This window comes from Manacus vitellinus, unplaced genomic scaffold (assembly GCF_001715985.3).
Source record: "Manacus vitellinus isolate BGI_N305 unplaced genomic scaffold, ASM171598v3 scaffold_2_pilon, whole genome shotgun sequence".
NCBI lineage: Eukaryota > Metazoa > Chordata > Aves > Passeriformes > Pipridae > Manacus > Manacus vitellinus.
This window is the reverse complement of record NW_021940208.1, coordinates 18110178-18122890: the sequence shown is the minus strand read 5'-3', so window position 1 is coordinate 18122890 and position 12713 is coordinate 18110178. Positions and strand designations below refer to the sequence as shown.

Below are 12713 nucleotides of genomic sequence, written 5' to 3'. Positions count from 1 at the left end.
AACTACTCTATTCCTCCATCCAACAGAGGACATTGCATTTGCATACGTTACTTCTGTGTTCAGTCACAGAGAAAATCTGGATTCAATACAGTCTAAAATAAGATTTCTGGAGTAACATTGACCATTCACTGAAACAACGGGCACTGAAAAGGCATAAACTGACATTAGACTTACTTAATTCAAAGACTAAATACAGTTTTGTATTGAATACCATTCTGTCTCTTAACACCCTATAGACTTATCTGCTTGGATATATATTACATTAATAAAATGTTGATATTGTTTTAATCAACTGTCTTAAATTGTACAGTTAGGGAAACTATTTTCATAATGAATTACCTCTGTCTCACTGTATCTATATTCCAACAGATAGAACTTGAAAGGTGTCAGCAACTGACTGGAAAAAGAGTAAAATACAACATCTCACTGAGAATTTGGTTACAAACAAAACCCTTTCAACTACTATTGCTAATGCAAATACTACTTGGATTAATAACTAGTGCAAAAACTACATTTTTATAGTTGTAAATATTAAAGTGCCATTGGTAGTTTTATCTGCAGGCAAACCAAGTAGTCCTTGCTGACTTGAAATGGAAAACGAACTTTGCAGGGTTTCCTTACTATCAGTCCCCAGCCAGGGTAAACAGTTTGTGCATTTCAAATGGAGACTTGTAAAGTAATAGTCTGAGAGGAAACTCTTCTGAAGGCAAATAAGTAATTATTTATAAATATAAAAATTTATGGGTGTTCTGTGGCTTATCAGCTGCTCAAAAGAGTGGCAGGGGAAGGTCCAAATCTGAGGCTCAAGTTCCCAATTTATCATCTGAGCTACCAGGCACAGCATGCAAAGTGTCTGGCAAGGGGGGCCTCACAGAGCCCTGCCATCATCTCAGGCTGACTGAGGATACAATGGGACGAGCTCTGGATAAACCCAGTGACAGCAGTCCTCACCTGGACACGTGTGTTTCCATACCAGCAGTACTGGATTTTAGTCAGGTATTGTCAGCAAAAACCTTTGAAGTACTTCCAAGGACAGGTTTGTATATTAGAGAAATGGATGTCCTATTCTGACTAAAGTAATTACAACAAGTATTGAAATTCATATTCCAGTGCAGGATGCAAAGGATGCTTCATACTCAAGATTTTAGTAAGACTTTCCATTTATTATTTCAACAATAAATGCTTAAAAGATCAGTCATTAAATATGGTAGCAAGTCTAACACTGCCAAAGAAAATTCCACAATCTGTATACTTTAAAATGTGATGCTATTAATTGCCTAGCTACTTCCCTCTGATTCCTGTTTTGTTTGTTATTAAAAATACCACTATGATATTCAGTTTATGCATGAACTATATGTAACAATGACAAAAGCAGTAACTTTATAATGTACATAAATGTAGTGTGGTATCTGTGAATTAAAGCCCATAAGAATTCAAAATAAATATGTAACTCTAATGAAGCACGGGGTTCTGAGAATAAAATGGTAAGCAATTACACAAAAACAATATGTTGGCTTTTCCACGTATCCACAATAGAGGTTTTGAAAGAATCATTTTAAATGCTGATAGTAACAGCTAATGATGTTCTTGTGAGTTCACGTAATTTTAGATCGACTGATAATTAAGCATCTCAGATATTTTTTTCCTTGGAAGAACAAGTAAAAATGTGTTATAATGTGGTTTGCCTTTCAAATGTATATATTAAATCAGAGATCATCTGGATATAAAGTACAACACAAAATACAGAAACTTACACATCTAGATCTTCCAACCTTTATATTTCTCATAATAGTTACTACCAAACCATAAGACTTTCTGAAATTTAAAACTCTTTTAAATTTATTTGCTCACTGACTCTAAAAATAAACAGTACTTTGGTGATGCTGAGAAACCATCAAAAGCATATTTATAGCTAAGGTTAAGTAGACTTCTTATCTAAGTGCTCAAGGTTTTACTATGCAATTATCTTTTGAGAATAAAATGTGAGTTTCAAAACTCACTTTCTCTGCCACAAAAGCCTGGATACCCAAAATGGTTATGAAAAATGGCTGTGAGTACTGAAAAGGATGAGGGGTAGGACTATAAGAAAAATATGAAATATTATTGGATAGTAATATTAGCATTGACTATAAATAAATAAGACTACACTGGCAACACAGCTTACAGTCTCATCTAAAGTCACTGCAACAAATAAGGGCAGAGAAATGATATTAAAACATAAAGACTCTATCAGTTCTAAGAGGTAGTTGAATTTGGCCAGTCATTGCAGTCTGTCTATCACTCCCAGTATTCTTAACAAGTTGATTTTTTGGCAGTAAATAAAAAAACAATCTCAAAGTGACCGGTGTTCTTTTCATTGCAAGGTCTTCTTACAGTTGAGAACTCTACAATCTGTGCTTTGCACGTGTTAAATGATGTCTCTGTGTCACTAGAACTCTCTCCAGGAAACTTCCTTCATTAATAATTTTAGATAAGGGTGTAAAATGCTGCTGTTCAAAACAGCTCGAAACATACGGGTTTGATTCCAGTGGGGTACTGCTTAAATCCAAGACTTCTCAAAGAATTACTTGGGCTTTTAATTAAGATTTGATTTTGATTACAGGTATGAATAGTAATGGGAATTTTGAAAGATTATTATTAATACGGATTTATGGAATTTTTTGCATTTATTTTGAAGTTCAGTGAAGCAAATATACCCTGAGACAGTGTTCTGAAGCATAGACTGCCAGGTTTTCCACTTGAGCTTTCAATTTCTACCATGTAAACATCCATAGGATTCACACATTATTTTGCCTACATCAAGAACATCTGTTCAATTCCAAACATTGCAACAGGCAAAGAAGCACAATCAACTTGTCATAAACACTTTTTCAAAGTATATACTAACTAAGCTAAATGTTCCAGTTTCTTGCTTATTCTCTGATGACTCATGATAGACAGAAATAAAGTTCCAAAATTACATCTCAATAGTTTATAGGATTTACTGTTCCTTAGCACTCACGTAATCATGTCTTCAGGTTCTTTGTTAAGCATCTGTATGTTGGTGAGCATCATGCACCGACCCACTTCCTTGTCAAGGTGTCTGAGTATGTTGTCCACGGCTTTCCTTACTTGAGAATAGTATAATGACATACCTGAAATAATATGCATTTTTGTATAATTTGGGATATTTATAGGTACATGTATTTCAAAAAACAAAGCTGCTTACTCATGCTGTGCTGCATGAAGAAAGATCAATGTTTTCCTCATGAGATAGCATATTCCACTAGGAATTATATTCTGATTCAAACACAGAATATGTTGCCTGCTCCAAAAGGAATGCTTGCATATTATACATGGAAACTAGAATATTGTATCATAAACAGCAAAAAATGGCTAATACAAACTAAGAATTTAACAGTGCAAACATTTGTTATCAAATACTACGTTGTGCATTTCAACAGCAGTGGGTCTTACATTGCTTATTTCTTGATATTACTACAATAATCTAGCACAGTACAACACAGGTCTTTGCCACTTGTTTAGACTTGGTTTCATTCACATAATTTTGGGGACTTAATGAAGTGTGAAGCTGAGTAGCCAGATTGTGTTTTTTTACAACAGAAACAGGGCATGATACAGAGGCTCTTCTCCTACAGAACAGGGTTCCCTCTACACATTGCCTACGAAGGAAGCTCAGATAACAGTGCTAATAACTTAGGCACTTCAGTACAACTTTATTTTGAATTTAAAAGTTTTGCCCTTTTGAAAGTTTCACTTTGCGTGAGATACTGCATGTAAAATGAGGATATCAAGGGAATCTTTAACGGTTTTCAAAGCTGGTACATTTTCTGAGCACAGGTACTGTTTGTAACAGGATGAATACCCATGAATAAACAAAGCTATTCAATGTGGGAGGCGTGTCCAAGGCACAGGGTATGTGCCAGGGCAGAGGAGCCCAGGGGAGCATGCGCCGACATAGGTAACCTCATTGGTCAAGAAGTCACATGGTGTTAAAGGATAAAACAGTGCGGATTTTAAAATAAAGGCTCTTTGTCTCACCACCTCATGAGGAGCTGTTTTTCCTTATTATATAAGGACTTGGCGTCCCCTACAATTCAACGATGAAAGAAGCTAATCCTTAACTATCTGTGTGTTTAATCCATCCCAGAACACCGCATTGCTACCGCTTGTGGAGCACGACTGAGGACTTTTCAGAAAAATTTAAGAAGAGCAGCATTTGTCTAACTAAACCATACATTTCAATAGAAGGCACAATAAAATAAATGCTTACAATAAAGAAATCAATGGAATACTTAACAATAATAAACTATTCTGCTCAAGTGCTGAAGACTTTTTCACATCCATTCTCATCCAAGTTTCTACTTTGTCCATTATCTTACTGACCTATCATTTTAGCTTCTTCCTCTGTAAGAGTTTTGCTCAAGTACGTTTTCTTCACTCTGAGAGTGTTTCCAGAGGGAAGGACAGCTCCAGTCACTGGCATTGGAGGTTCACCATCTTTTTGCTGCAAGCTATCAGCAATCACCAAGAAAGCTCTCAGACCGATATTCATTCTCTGTAAAGTTCAGAAGACGGATGAGTATCATAATCAAATAATCACATTCTATTCATATTCTTCATTCACTTTGAAATTTTGAGTATGCACTTGCCAGCATTTTTTTTCTGTATCTTCACTACATTACCTAGTCTAATATACTTCACAAAAAATGCCCATGAAATACATAGTGAATTCATATCTCCACTATGAGCAGTGCTCTCCCCTCTTATTTCTAACTATTTGCATTAGTACATTATGTTTTTATCTTCAGGATAAAACACATGAATATGATCTGAGATTTAGTAATGTGCTGTAAGTGGACCTTCAGTTAAACACAAATGTCCTACGTGGTCCACTATGAAAAAAGATCAATAATTGTCTTGAAAGGCCTCTGGGTTGATCATACTGAGAGAAAAGTCTGGAATGATGCTCAGTGTCAAACTACAATGCGAAAACATCAGTAAGATGAGTCTAAGTGACCTGAATGCCTTCTGGGAATTCACCAGAGGAAAACTTTCAGGCTTTGCATTGCAATGACTAAAAGACAGAATGTTTTCCATTTTTCAGGAATGTGTTCCAAAAACTCAAAGGTTGTTCTACTGACAGTCTCCAAGAGACATGTTTACATAAATTATGGGCTTTTTTTTGAAGAATGCTAAAATCTACATACATAAAAAGTGGCTCTATAGTTTCACTGTTTTCAGATTTACAATGTTGTTGAGAAAAAGTAAAATTTCAGATGTTGATTCATGAAGGGGCTAAGGACTATGTCCCCCCCCATCAGCTTGAGTATATGCAATGCTAGCACACAATGTCCTTTGCAGGACCCTCCTCAGTCAATAATGCAGGTGACTGATTCAGAGCATGGCAGGCACTACCTGCTCAAAAATTCTGTTTCATTTTTGTCTATTCTACTGCGGAAAGATGAAAGCTGTGCTCAAAGTAAAGCTTGTTTTTCACTTTTGCTGCTTTTGACAGTAAAAGGTTTAATCTACTTTTCCACATTTTTTGTATCAAATATAATTTTGGTAAGGTAACTCATTCTATTTTAACACCTTAGTGAATAGATATGACTGTTTAATATTGCAAGATTAATATTGACATGTGTTATGAGATGATCACAAATTATTTTTATTTTTCATGTGTTTATTCTTAATTTTCAAATGAAAATATTTTCAAAATTTTAAGTAAATGCATTATTTTTAAGAGAATTTTTAATTCTTTTATTATTTATTTATATATTGATTTTTTTTTTGAAGTTTTTCAAATTTCTGTTTACTTTCTCTAGGAAAAGCACTAGGAAGTTGACTCACGACACCAGCTCCAGTGGAGCTTTCCTGGCCAGAGTGGTAAACTTATTAGAATGTTTTCTTTTTTTTTCATCTTCAATTCTTCTTGCACCATGTACTCTTTTTCAGTAAAACTGTTTTGAAAAACATTGGAATTGTTACAGAAAAATTACTGTTATATTGAAATAGTTTAAGCCATTGTATGTAATAGCAGCAGAGTGATATGGACATCAATATGTTTATTTATTTATTTATTTATTTATATTTTTGTTTTATACAGTTCCTCTACTTCACATTTGATATTCTTCACTGAGAAAACATGGGATAGGCATAAACAATGTGACATTTTACAGGTAAAAGTCCACAGATGTATTTCAGCAATGAATCAAATTCAAGATTTGGCCTGAAAAATGGACAAAGGTGAAAGCATGCTTAGAATGGAACCAGGAAGTACATGTAGGACATACAATACATATTAACTCAGAAAAAGAAAAAAGAGCAGATGTACATCATACCTCAGGGTTGAGACTGAAAGCTTTTGCTGGTTTTCCAACACAAAGGAAGTCAAAGATAATTTCTTTCATTGCAAAATCTAAACGCTCCTAAAACAGTAAAAATACTGCAAATCATTAGCTGCCCACTTCTGCTACTTATTTTATTTAAGGCAAAAGAATGCTGAAAGCCAGTTTAATCAGGATTTATTTAAATATATGAAAAAACAGATTATCAGAAGTATGTAGAACATATTATCAGATCTAAGCTTTTAACACTGCTTTATGTTGACAAAGTAAAAAACTTCTAGGATTTAAATAGGAAATTATCCATTTCGGAAATAAGGCTTTTAATTATTTCATTTAAGCTGTGGTAATTATGGTACTAACACAGTATTTTATATAAAAGGAACTTGTTCACAGATGGTACAGTTCAGGGAAGATTTTAAGCATCTGTTTGATTCATTCCTATTCAGAGACTTTTAAGTATGTGCTTAAGTGCTTTGCTCAATGGGAATGTTTTCTGAATCTTAGTCATAAAAGAGATGAAGCTTCCAGCACCACAGGTTAGTTTATTTTAGCGATTCCCATCTGAACCGATGAAAACTAAATGCTGAACTTCATCTGACTTACTGCTTGCAACTTATTGTCCTATACAGTAGGAATGATTCGGTACCAAGATAAAACATGGCTTACTATTTTGAACTTTACTGACAGTCAGAGCCTGTCAACAAATGCATTTTCTGACTTGCTGGAAATGAATAAAACTGACAAAAATTACATTTGAGTTGAAGTGAACCAATTTTTATTTATTCTCAGTGGAACTTGCTGTTCAAAAGAAGTTTGCCCCAGCTCAGTCTATAATTTCATCATTGCCTAGATGAAAGATACTGACAACAGTGTTGCAAAAAATTCAGTCATTAGAAGAAAATTAGAAAATTCAGTCATCATTTGTTAATTTGTTACTGGGAAAAGAAGTTGTTCAATATACGGAAAGATATATGCAATGGTTCTCCCATACCTGTGCAATAAACTGTATTATCTTCACAAAGATGTTTAGAGGCATATCTCTTGGCACAACACCACGGGACCCTTTTGGGAAAAGTGTTGTGACAATAGTAATAAGTCGACTGCAAAAGAAAAAAAAATTAGACATTTCTGGACCTTGCAGACCTTCACTTACCATGACACTACCATTTAGAATGACTAGAAAGTATTTCCTTTGAAATGAAAATGTAATGGAGTATCTTGTTCTGATCCTTTGCTACAAATTCAATGTCATTATTTTATTTCATTACTACATTACAAGGAACAATAAATCAGTCAACGGCCACTACAAAAATATTTTTAACTTTCCCCAGGCAAAGATTGATTTTTAGTTTTTCTAAAAGCAGAAACCCTTTATACAGTAATTTTAATAGGTGGCAGAAAAACTGACAGCGCCACAAGAGGGAATATTTTGTTGTGTACAATCGAGTTTCTCATTTCACAACAGAAATAGGTTCAATTCAAAGGAATTCAGGAGAACTATAAAATCTCTTCACTGGCAACATCCACTCTACAAGGGATTTTCATCACAAATAAAGCATTTTACCTTTGGGTAGCTGTGTTGCTTTCACATTTAATTCTGATCATGTAAACCCACAGTAGTCTGTACAGAGATTCCAGTGCAACTCGAGCCATTTTGGGGTCCTTGTTCTAGAGAAATATATAACATAAGAATAAACTTCAGGAACAAATTAGAAAGGAAGTCCTGCACTTAACAGATGTTAAGGTTCAGAGTTTTGACAATTAAACTACAAAAAAGATACACCCTCACAGCTGCTCAGTGTTCCATTCCTGTAGCTGCAGGATGCTTATGCATCTGACCTACTTTTCCTGTTACTACTTAAGTTGCTGAAAAACCCAAGTATCAAGTTAGTTAAATTAGATACATGTTGCAATCTAAAATCTCAGTTTGAAACCCACCTCAATTTGACTCTGAAAACCTCATATTCATTAGATTCCATCAATTCAAAAGCTGTTGCCCTATAGTGGAGACCTGGTATGAAGAACACAGCAGATAAAGAAATGTACCATACATATTCAAATGTGAAAGGATAAAAATCTGAGGATGCTTAGGCTGGCCTAATTAACATGGCATCTAGGACCAGCTGGACTGAATTGGATTATCTAATTTTGGAAACTTCTGAACTAGTACAAGACTTATATTTGGTTTTTTTCGGTCGTATGCCATTTTCTGTTTCTGTGGCAGTTTTAAGGGCTTTCTGTGTAGTGACAAGTTTATGCAGTCCAATCAGATGGTCTCCCACATGCTGGGCCATCTGCTGGGTTAAACTTTGAAGGAGTTCAGTACACTTTGACCCAAGATAAGATTTGCCTGGCCCACAGTGCAAATCTCCATGGCAAAGATCTGAGATACTGTCTGCATACAAATGTTGAGTCATAGATCAAAGACTGTGGTTTGATCAAAGAACCTGCAAATGATGCCGTCAGTAATTATTGAATGTGTATTGGTCTGGATTCTGCAAAATTGAGGGAAGGCAATTTGCCAGTGATATGGGAGATAACTTCAACTTTCAGCATGGCATCTGTCACAAGTCTAGGAATAGAAACACTTTCCTTGGGTTGCAATTCCCATTTAACTCCTTGACAACACATTTTATGCAATAAAGCTTTATGTGGACAGAAAACTGAATATCATTTTTTGTTTATTATAGCAGTATACAATGGTTGTCACAAATGATTAGAATAAGTGGTAAAAGGAATGCCGAAGTTTACTTGGTCCATTAATCTTTGCAGAATATTCAAATTGTAACATCTGTTACAATCAATTTTTTTATTAACTTCTTTCCTTTCAATCCATTTTTCATCAAGGATAATCATGTCAGTCCTTGTAAACTTCAGACCTAAAAATCTGATTTCTTCAACAGGTGGTAAAGTATATTTATCAAAGTTTATTTTTACCCCAATGCTTTCAAGAAAACAGCAGACTGTGGTTAACTGAGATAAGGTAACAAGAGGCTATGTAGCAGAGGAGGAAGTTATCTCTGTTAGCAAATGTCCAAACATTCTTGCAAGGAGATAGTTCAGCTGTGACGGCAGTTGAGAAGAGATGCAAGAGAAAAGGGCTGAGACCACTATCATTGGATAAAATAGCAGACTAGTTTTCCATCAGGAACAGTAAGTGGCATAGAAGAAGTAGGATTAAGAGGAATTATAAAAAGTCCAAGAAACATCCAGGGAAATCATGGGCATGTCCATGAGCAAAATCTTTCCAAGTTCACAGTGGTACTTTGGAAATTCCCAGTACTTTGGAAAGCATGCAGTGTGTCACCCTTTGGAAAACAAAGTGAAGTCCACCACCAATTCAGTCTCTTTAATATTTCAAGATTTTTGTCAACAAGAAAACCCCAGCCAGTAACCCTATTAGGAGTATTTGGCCTAATATATCTGACATCTTCTTCACTTTCCCAACAGGACATACAGGCATTGGATGTGGTTCCTTTACCACTGCTGGCAGTGCCAAACTCACTGCTGGGGCCGAAGAATTTGTCAAAGCTGATGTAGGCCTTCTGAACACAGTAGCACTTGGTGACTGAGCTCTGCCAGGATCTGCTCTCTTTCTTGACTGATAAGTGCTGCTGGCTTTTATCCATTGCTGTTGCTCTTCTAGAAACTTCTTTTTCAATGCTTCTGCCTCTTCTGCTGTGATGGGCGGAGGAGCAACTGGTCTTCTAGGCGTGAGGCCAATTTTCTTTAATTCATCCACCTCTGTTGTCCAATAATATGATGTTAAATCTGGCCCATTCAGACCGAAGGGATATTGTTTCGGTACCCATGGATTCATCCCTGACATAGGCATTGTTTGACCCATTCTTTGTAAAGTAAGTTCTGCACTCTTGGCTGAAATTGTACTGAAGCTTTCTCCTTGTCCCAGGAGGTTTGGAGACAAGGAACTATTGTTCCCTCTGAACAATTTTGCTTCTAAATGAAACACAGAGCTTTGACCCTCTGCTATATAGAATTCTTGTCTAGAACAGTTTTTTGCAAATAAAGTTTAGTTAACAATAAACATTCAATTTCAAAACCGGGATACTTATTAACTTTTACACCACTTTCAACAGTATAATAGGAAATGTCCTTTGGCCAGAATGTGGCCATGGTCAAATATTTCCATGTTCCGGCAGAAATCTCCTTTATAAATTCAAGAGAAAAGTTTGTTCCTGTAAAATCAGAGATTTGCTAGTTTATATTAAAATCAGAAATATTATTAGAATATAAAACTTCTATCTTTCCCAGTGTATGCCTGACGTTATTTTGGGAAGGAGATTGTGCTCTGTGGAGTGTAAAGGCTCATGAGAAACCTGACACATTATGTAGTTTGAGGCAGCCCACACATCATGAAGTTCTACATATTGTGTTGGTGTGCACAACTGTCCTTCTAACAGAGGTATTTCTAGCTCTTCCTCCAGCAATGTGAGTTTGGCTTGGGTTTTGAGATGCCAAATTTCACTGTCTGGTGAAGCGATTGCTTCAATGACTGGGGGATCTCCTTCTCTATGCTGAGAAAGAGCGACCATTTTCTTAATTTAGCCACGTATTCAGCTACCTTACCTTCTCCCCAAACTAGAGATTGAATGTGCCCCCACATTAATCTATGAGCCGTATAAATAGAAGTATATCAAAGAATTACATGTTGCAAGACAAATTCCAATTTTATTTCCAATCAGTAAAGTAGGAGCAACTTTATTTATATTTTCGGTAATTGTTTCAAAAATTGGTCAGGATCTCCTTGAATTTCAGAAAAATCGATATTTCCAGCTGGCTCCTCAGAAATCTTACAGCTGTAGCTGCCTTTTCTGAAGCTTTTACAACTGCATAAACCCCCCAAAATTAATTTCAATAACAACATGTTTATTCTGAATCAATTTGCAAATAAGATTCTAATACATCTTCACCAAAAGTAAGGAATTCAGGGACAGGTGGAAAGAAATCTTCAGGCAGACTGAACATTTTGAAGAGCTATTCTAACAGTAGGATCCATATGAAGAGAGTCAAAACAAATTGTTTCATTAAGACAGAGAGGAAGTACAGAGAGAAAGCAACAGCAACAAAGGATGTAATATAGACCTTTCTGAAAAGCTTGTGAATTCAACTTTTGGAGAACAGATATTTGGCTCTGAGCTGAGAAAGTGGCTGCATGTTCTACCTGAGCTGTTTGCAGAAGCCTCGTAACCACTAGTTCAACAAGTCACACGTTTGGAGGCCCTTGATTTGACCTAACCACTTCACTGTGCTTCTTATATTGCTCTTTTCAGGTAAGAACAGGGCCATCCTTCCACATAGATGCATTTTTAGCATGGTACGGGGCATGAGTTTTTGCACAAGTAAAAGACTTGTAAAAGAAGCAGTAGTAATGATAATGAGCATATGTGTATTGAACAGTATGTGCTGTACAGGAACCAGAGCAGATTGCAGTGGACAGTTAAACTTCAAAGATCCAAAAAACATGGTGAAGGAATCAGAATGGATATGTGGAGGAAACAAAATAGTTTAGGGTTTCTGTAATGCAACTTCACAGAGTGAAACAGGCAATGGAATCAATGTCCTACAAGTAATACCATTTTGAAAAAGTAATAAGTTCTTTGTTTCGAATGCTTTTGTGAAAAAAAGCAAATTACTATTGGTTCAGTTTAGGTATGCCACTCAAGCTAATAACTTTCATCAGCAATCTTGTCTGTTTTCATTGCTGTTTGACTTGGGCTTAGTTTGAGTTAGAGAAATAGTAGAAATTCAAACTAGGCCCAAGAATATCTTTTTGCTATTGAAAAAATCTGAACAGCTAAGAAACTTGTCCTGTAAGGAATAAAATTATGTATAGAATCACGTAATAGCAATAATTCAGTACATTTACCTAAAAAGGATTTGCAAGAGATCAAAAGTGCATACTGAAGTTTTAATGCAATATTAAAACCAAAAGATACTAACCTTCAGATTGGATAGGCAGTTGTTGAGGAAAATATGCCATCTGTTTAAAAAGAACTGCTTCTGACTGACACAAAGCAGGCATGTTACCAAAGGGTACAAAGCCTAAACAGGAAATGGATGTCAATACAGTGTTATTTTCGTGCCTACGCAACACAAAAGTAACTTAAGAGAGCTACTGTAAACCCGAAGTTGTAACTCCTCCATTTTGTGCAATACAAGTTACCCAACATTAACCATTGGTAAGTAGTACAATTTAAAAGGAACCTTCTCTATTAAAAAACTATTTTTTTTTAAAAGAGAAAGAAACTTCTCTATTAAAACTGCTACACATATGTTTTATGCAGGAACTAAAACCAACCAAATGTGTACTTATGGTAGTATAATAAATCCAAATATAAGGCA

The 12713-nt window shown here is 35.5% G+C and overlaps 1 protein-coding gene across 6 annotated transcripts in view; it reads right to left on the bottom strand.

Moving 5' to 3' along the window:
* Positions 1–12713, bottom strand: part of FRY (FRY microtubule binding protein) — a 205115-nt gene that overhangs the window by 87539 nt on the left and 104863 nt on the right. For all 6 annotated transcript variants that reach the window (XM_018071108.2, XM_018071105.1, XM_018071106.1 and 3 more), the window contains 6 exons: positions 12312–12413; positions 7915–8018; positions 7342–7450; positions 6345–6431; positions 4387–4558; positions 3002–3134 (listed from right to left, as the gene is read on the bottom strand). In XM_018071108.2, coding sequence (XP_017926597.1) covers positions 3002–3134; positions 4387–4558; positions 6345–6431; positions 7342–7450; positions 7915–8018; positions 12312–12413 — 707 coding nt within the window. The remainder of the gene's footprint in view (positions 1–3001; positions 3135–4386; positions 4559–6344; positions 6432–7341; positions 7451–7914; positions 8019–12311; positions 12414–12713) is intronic.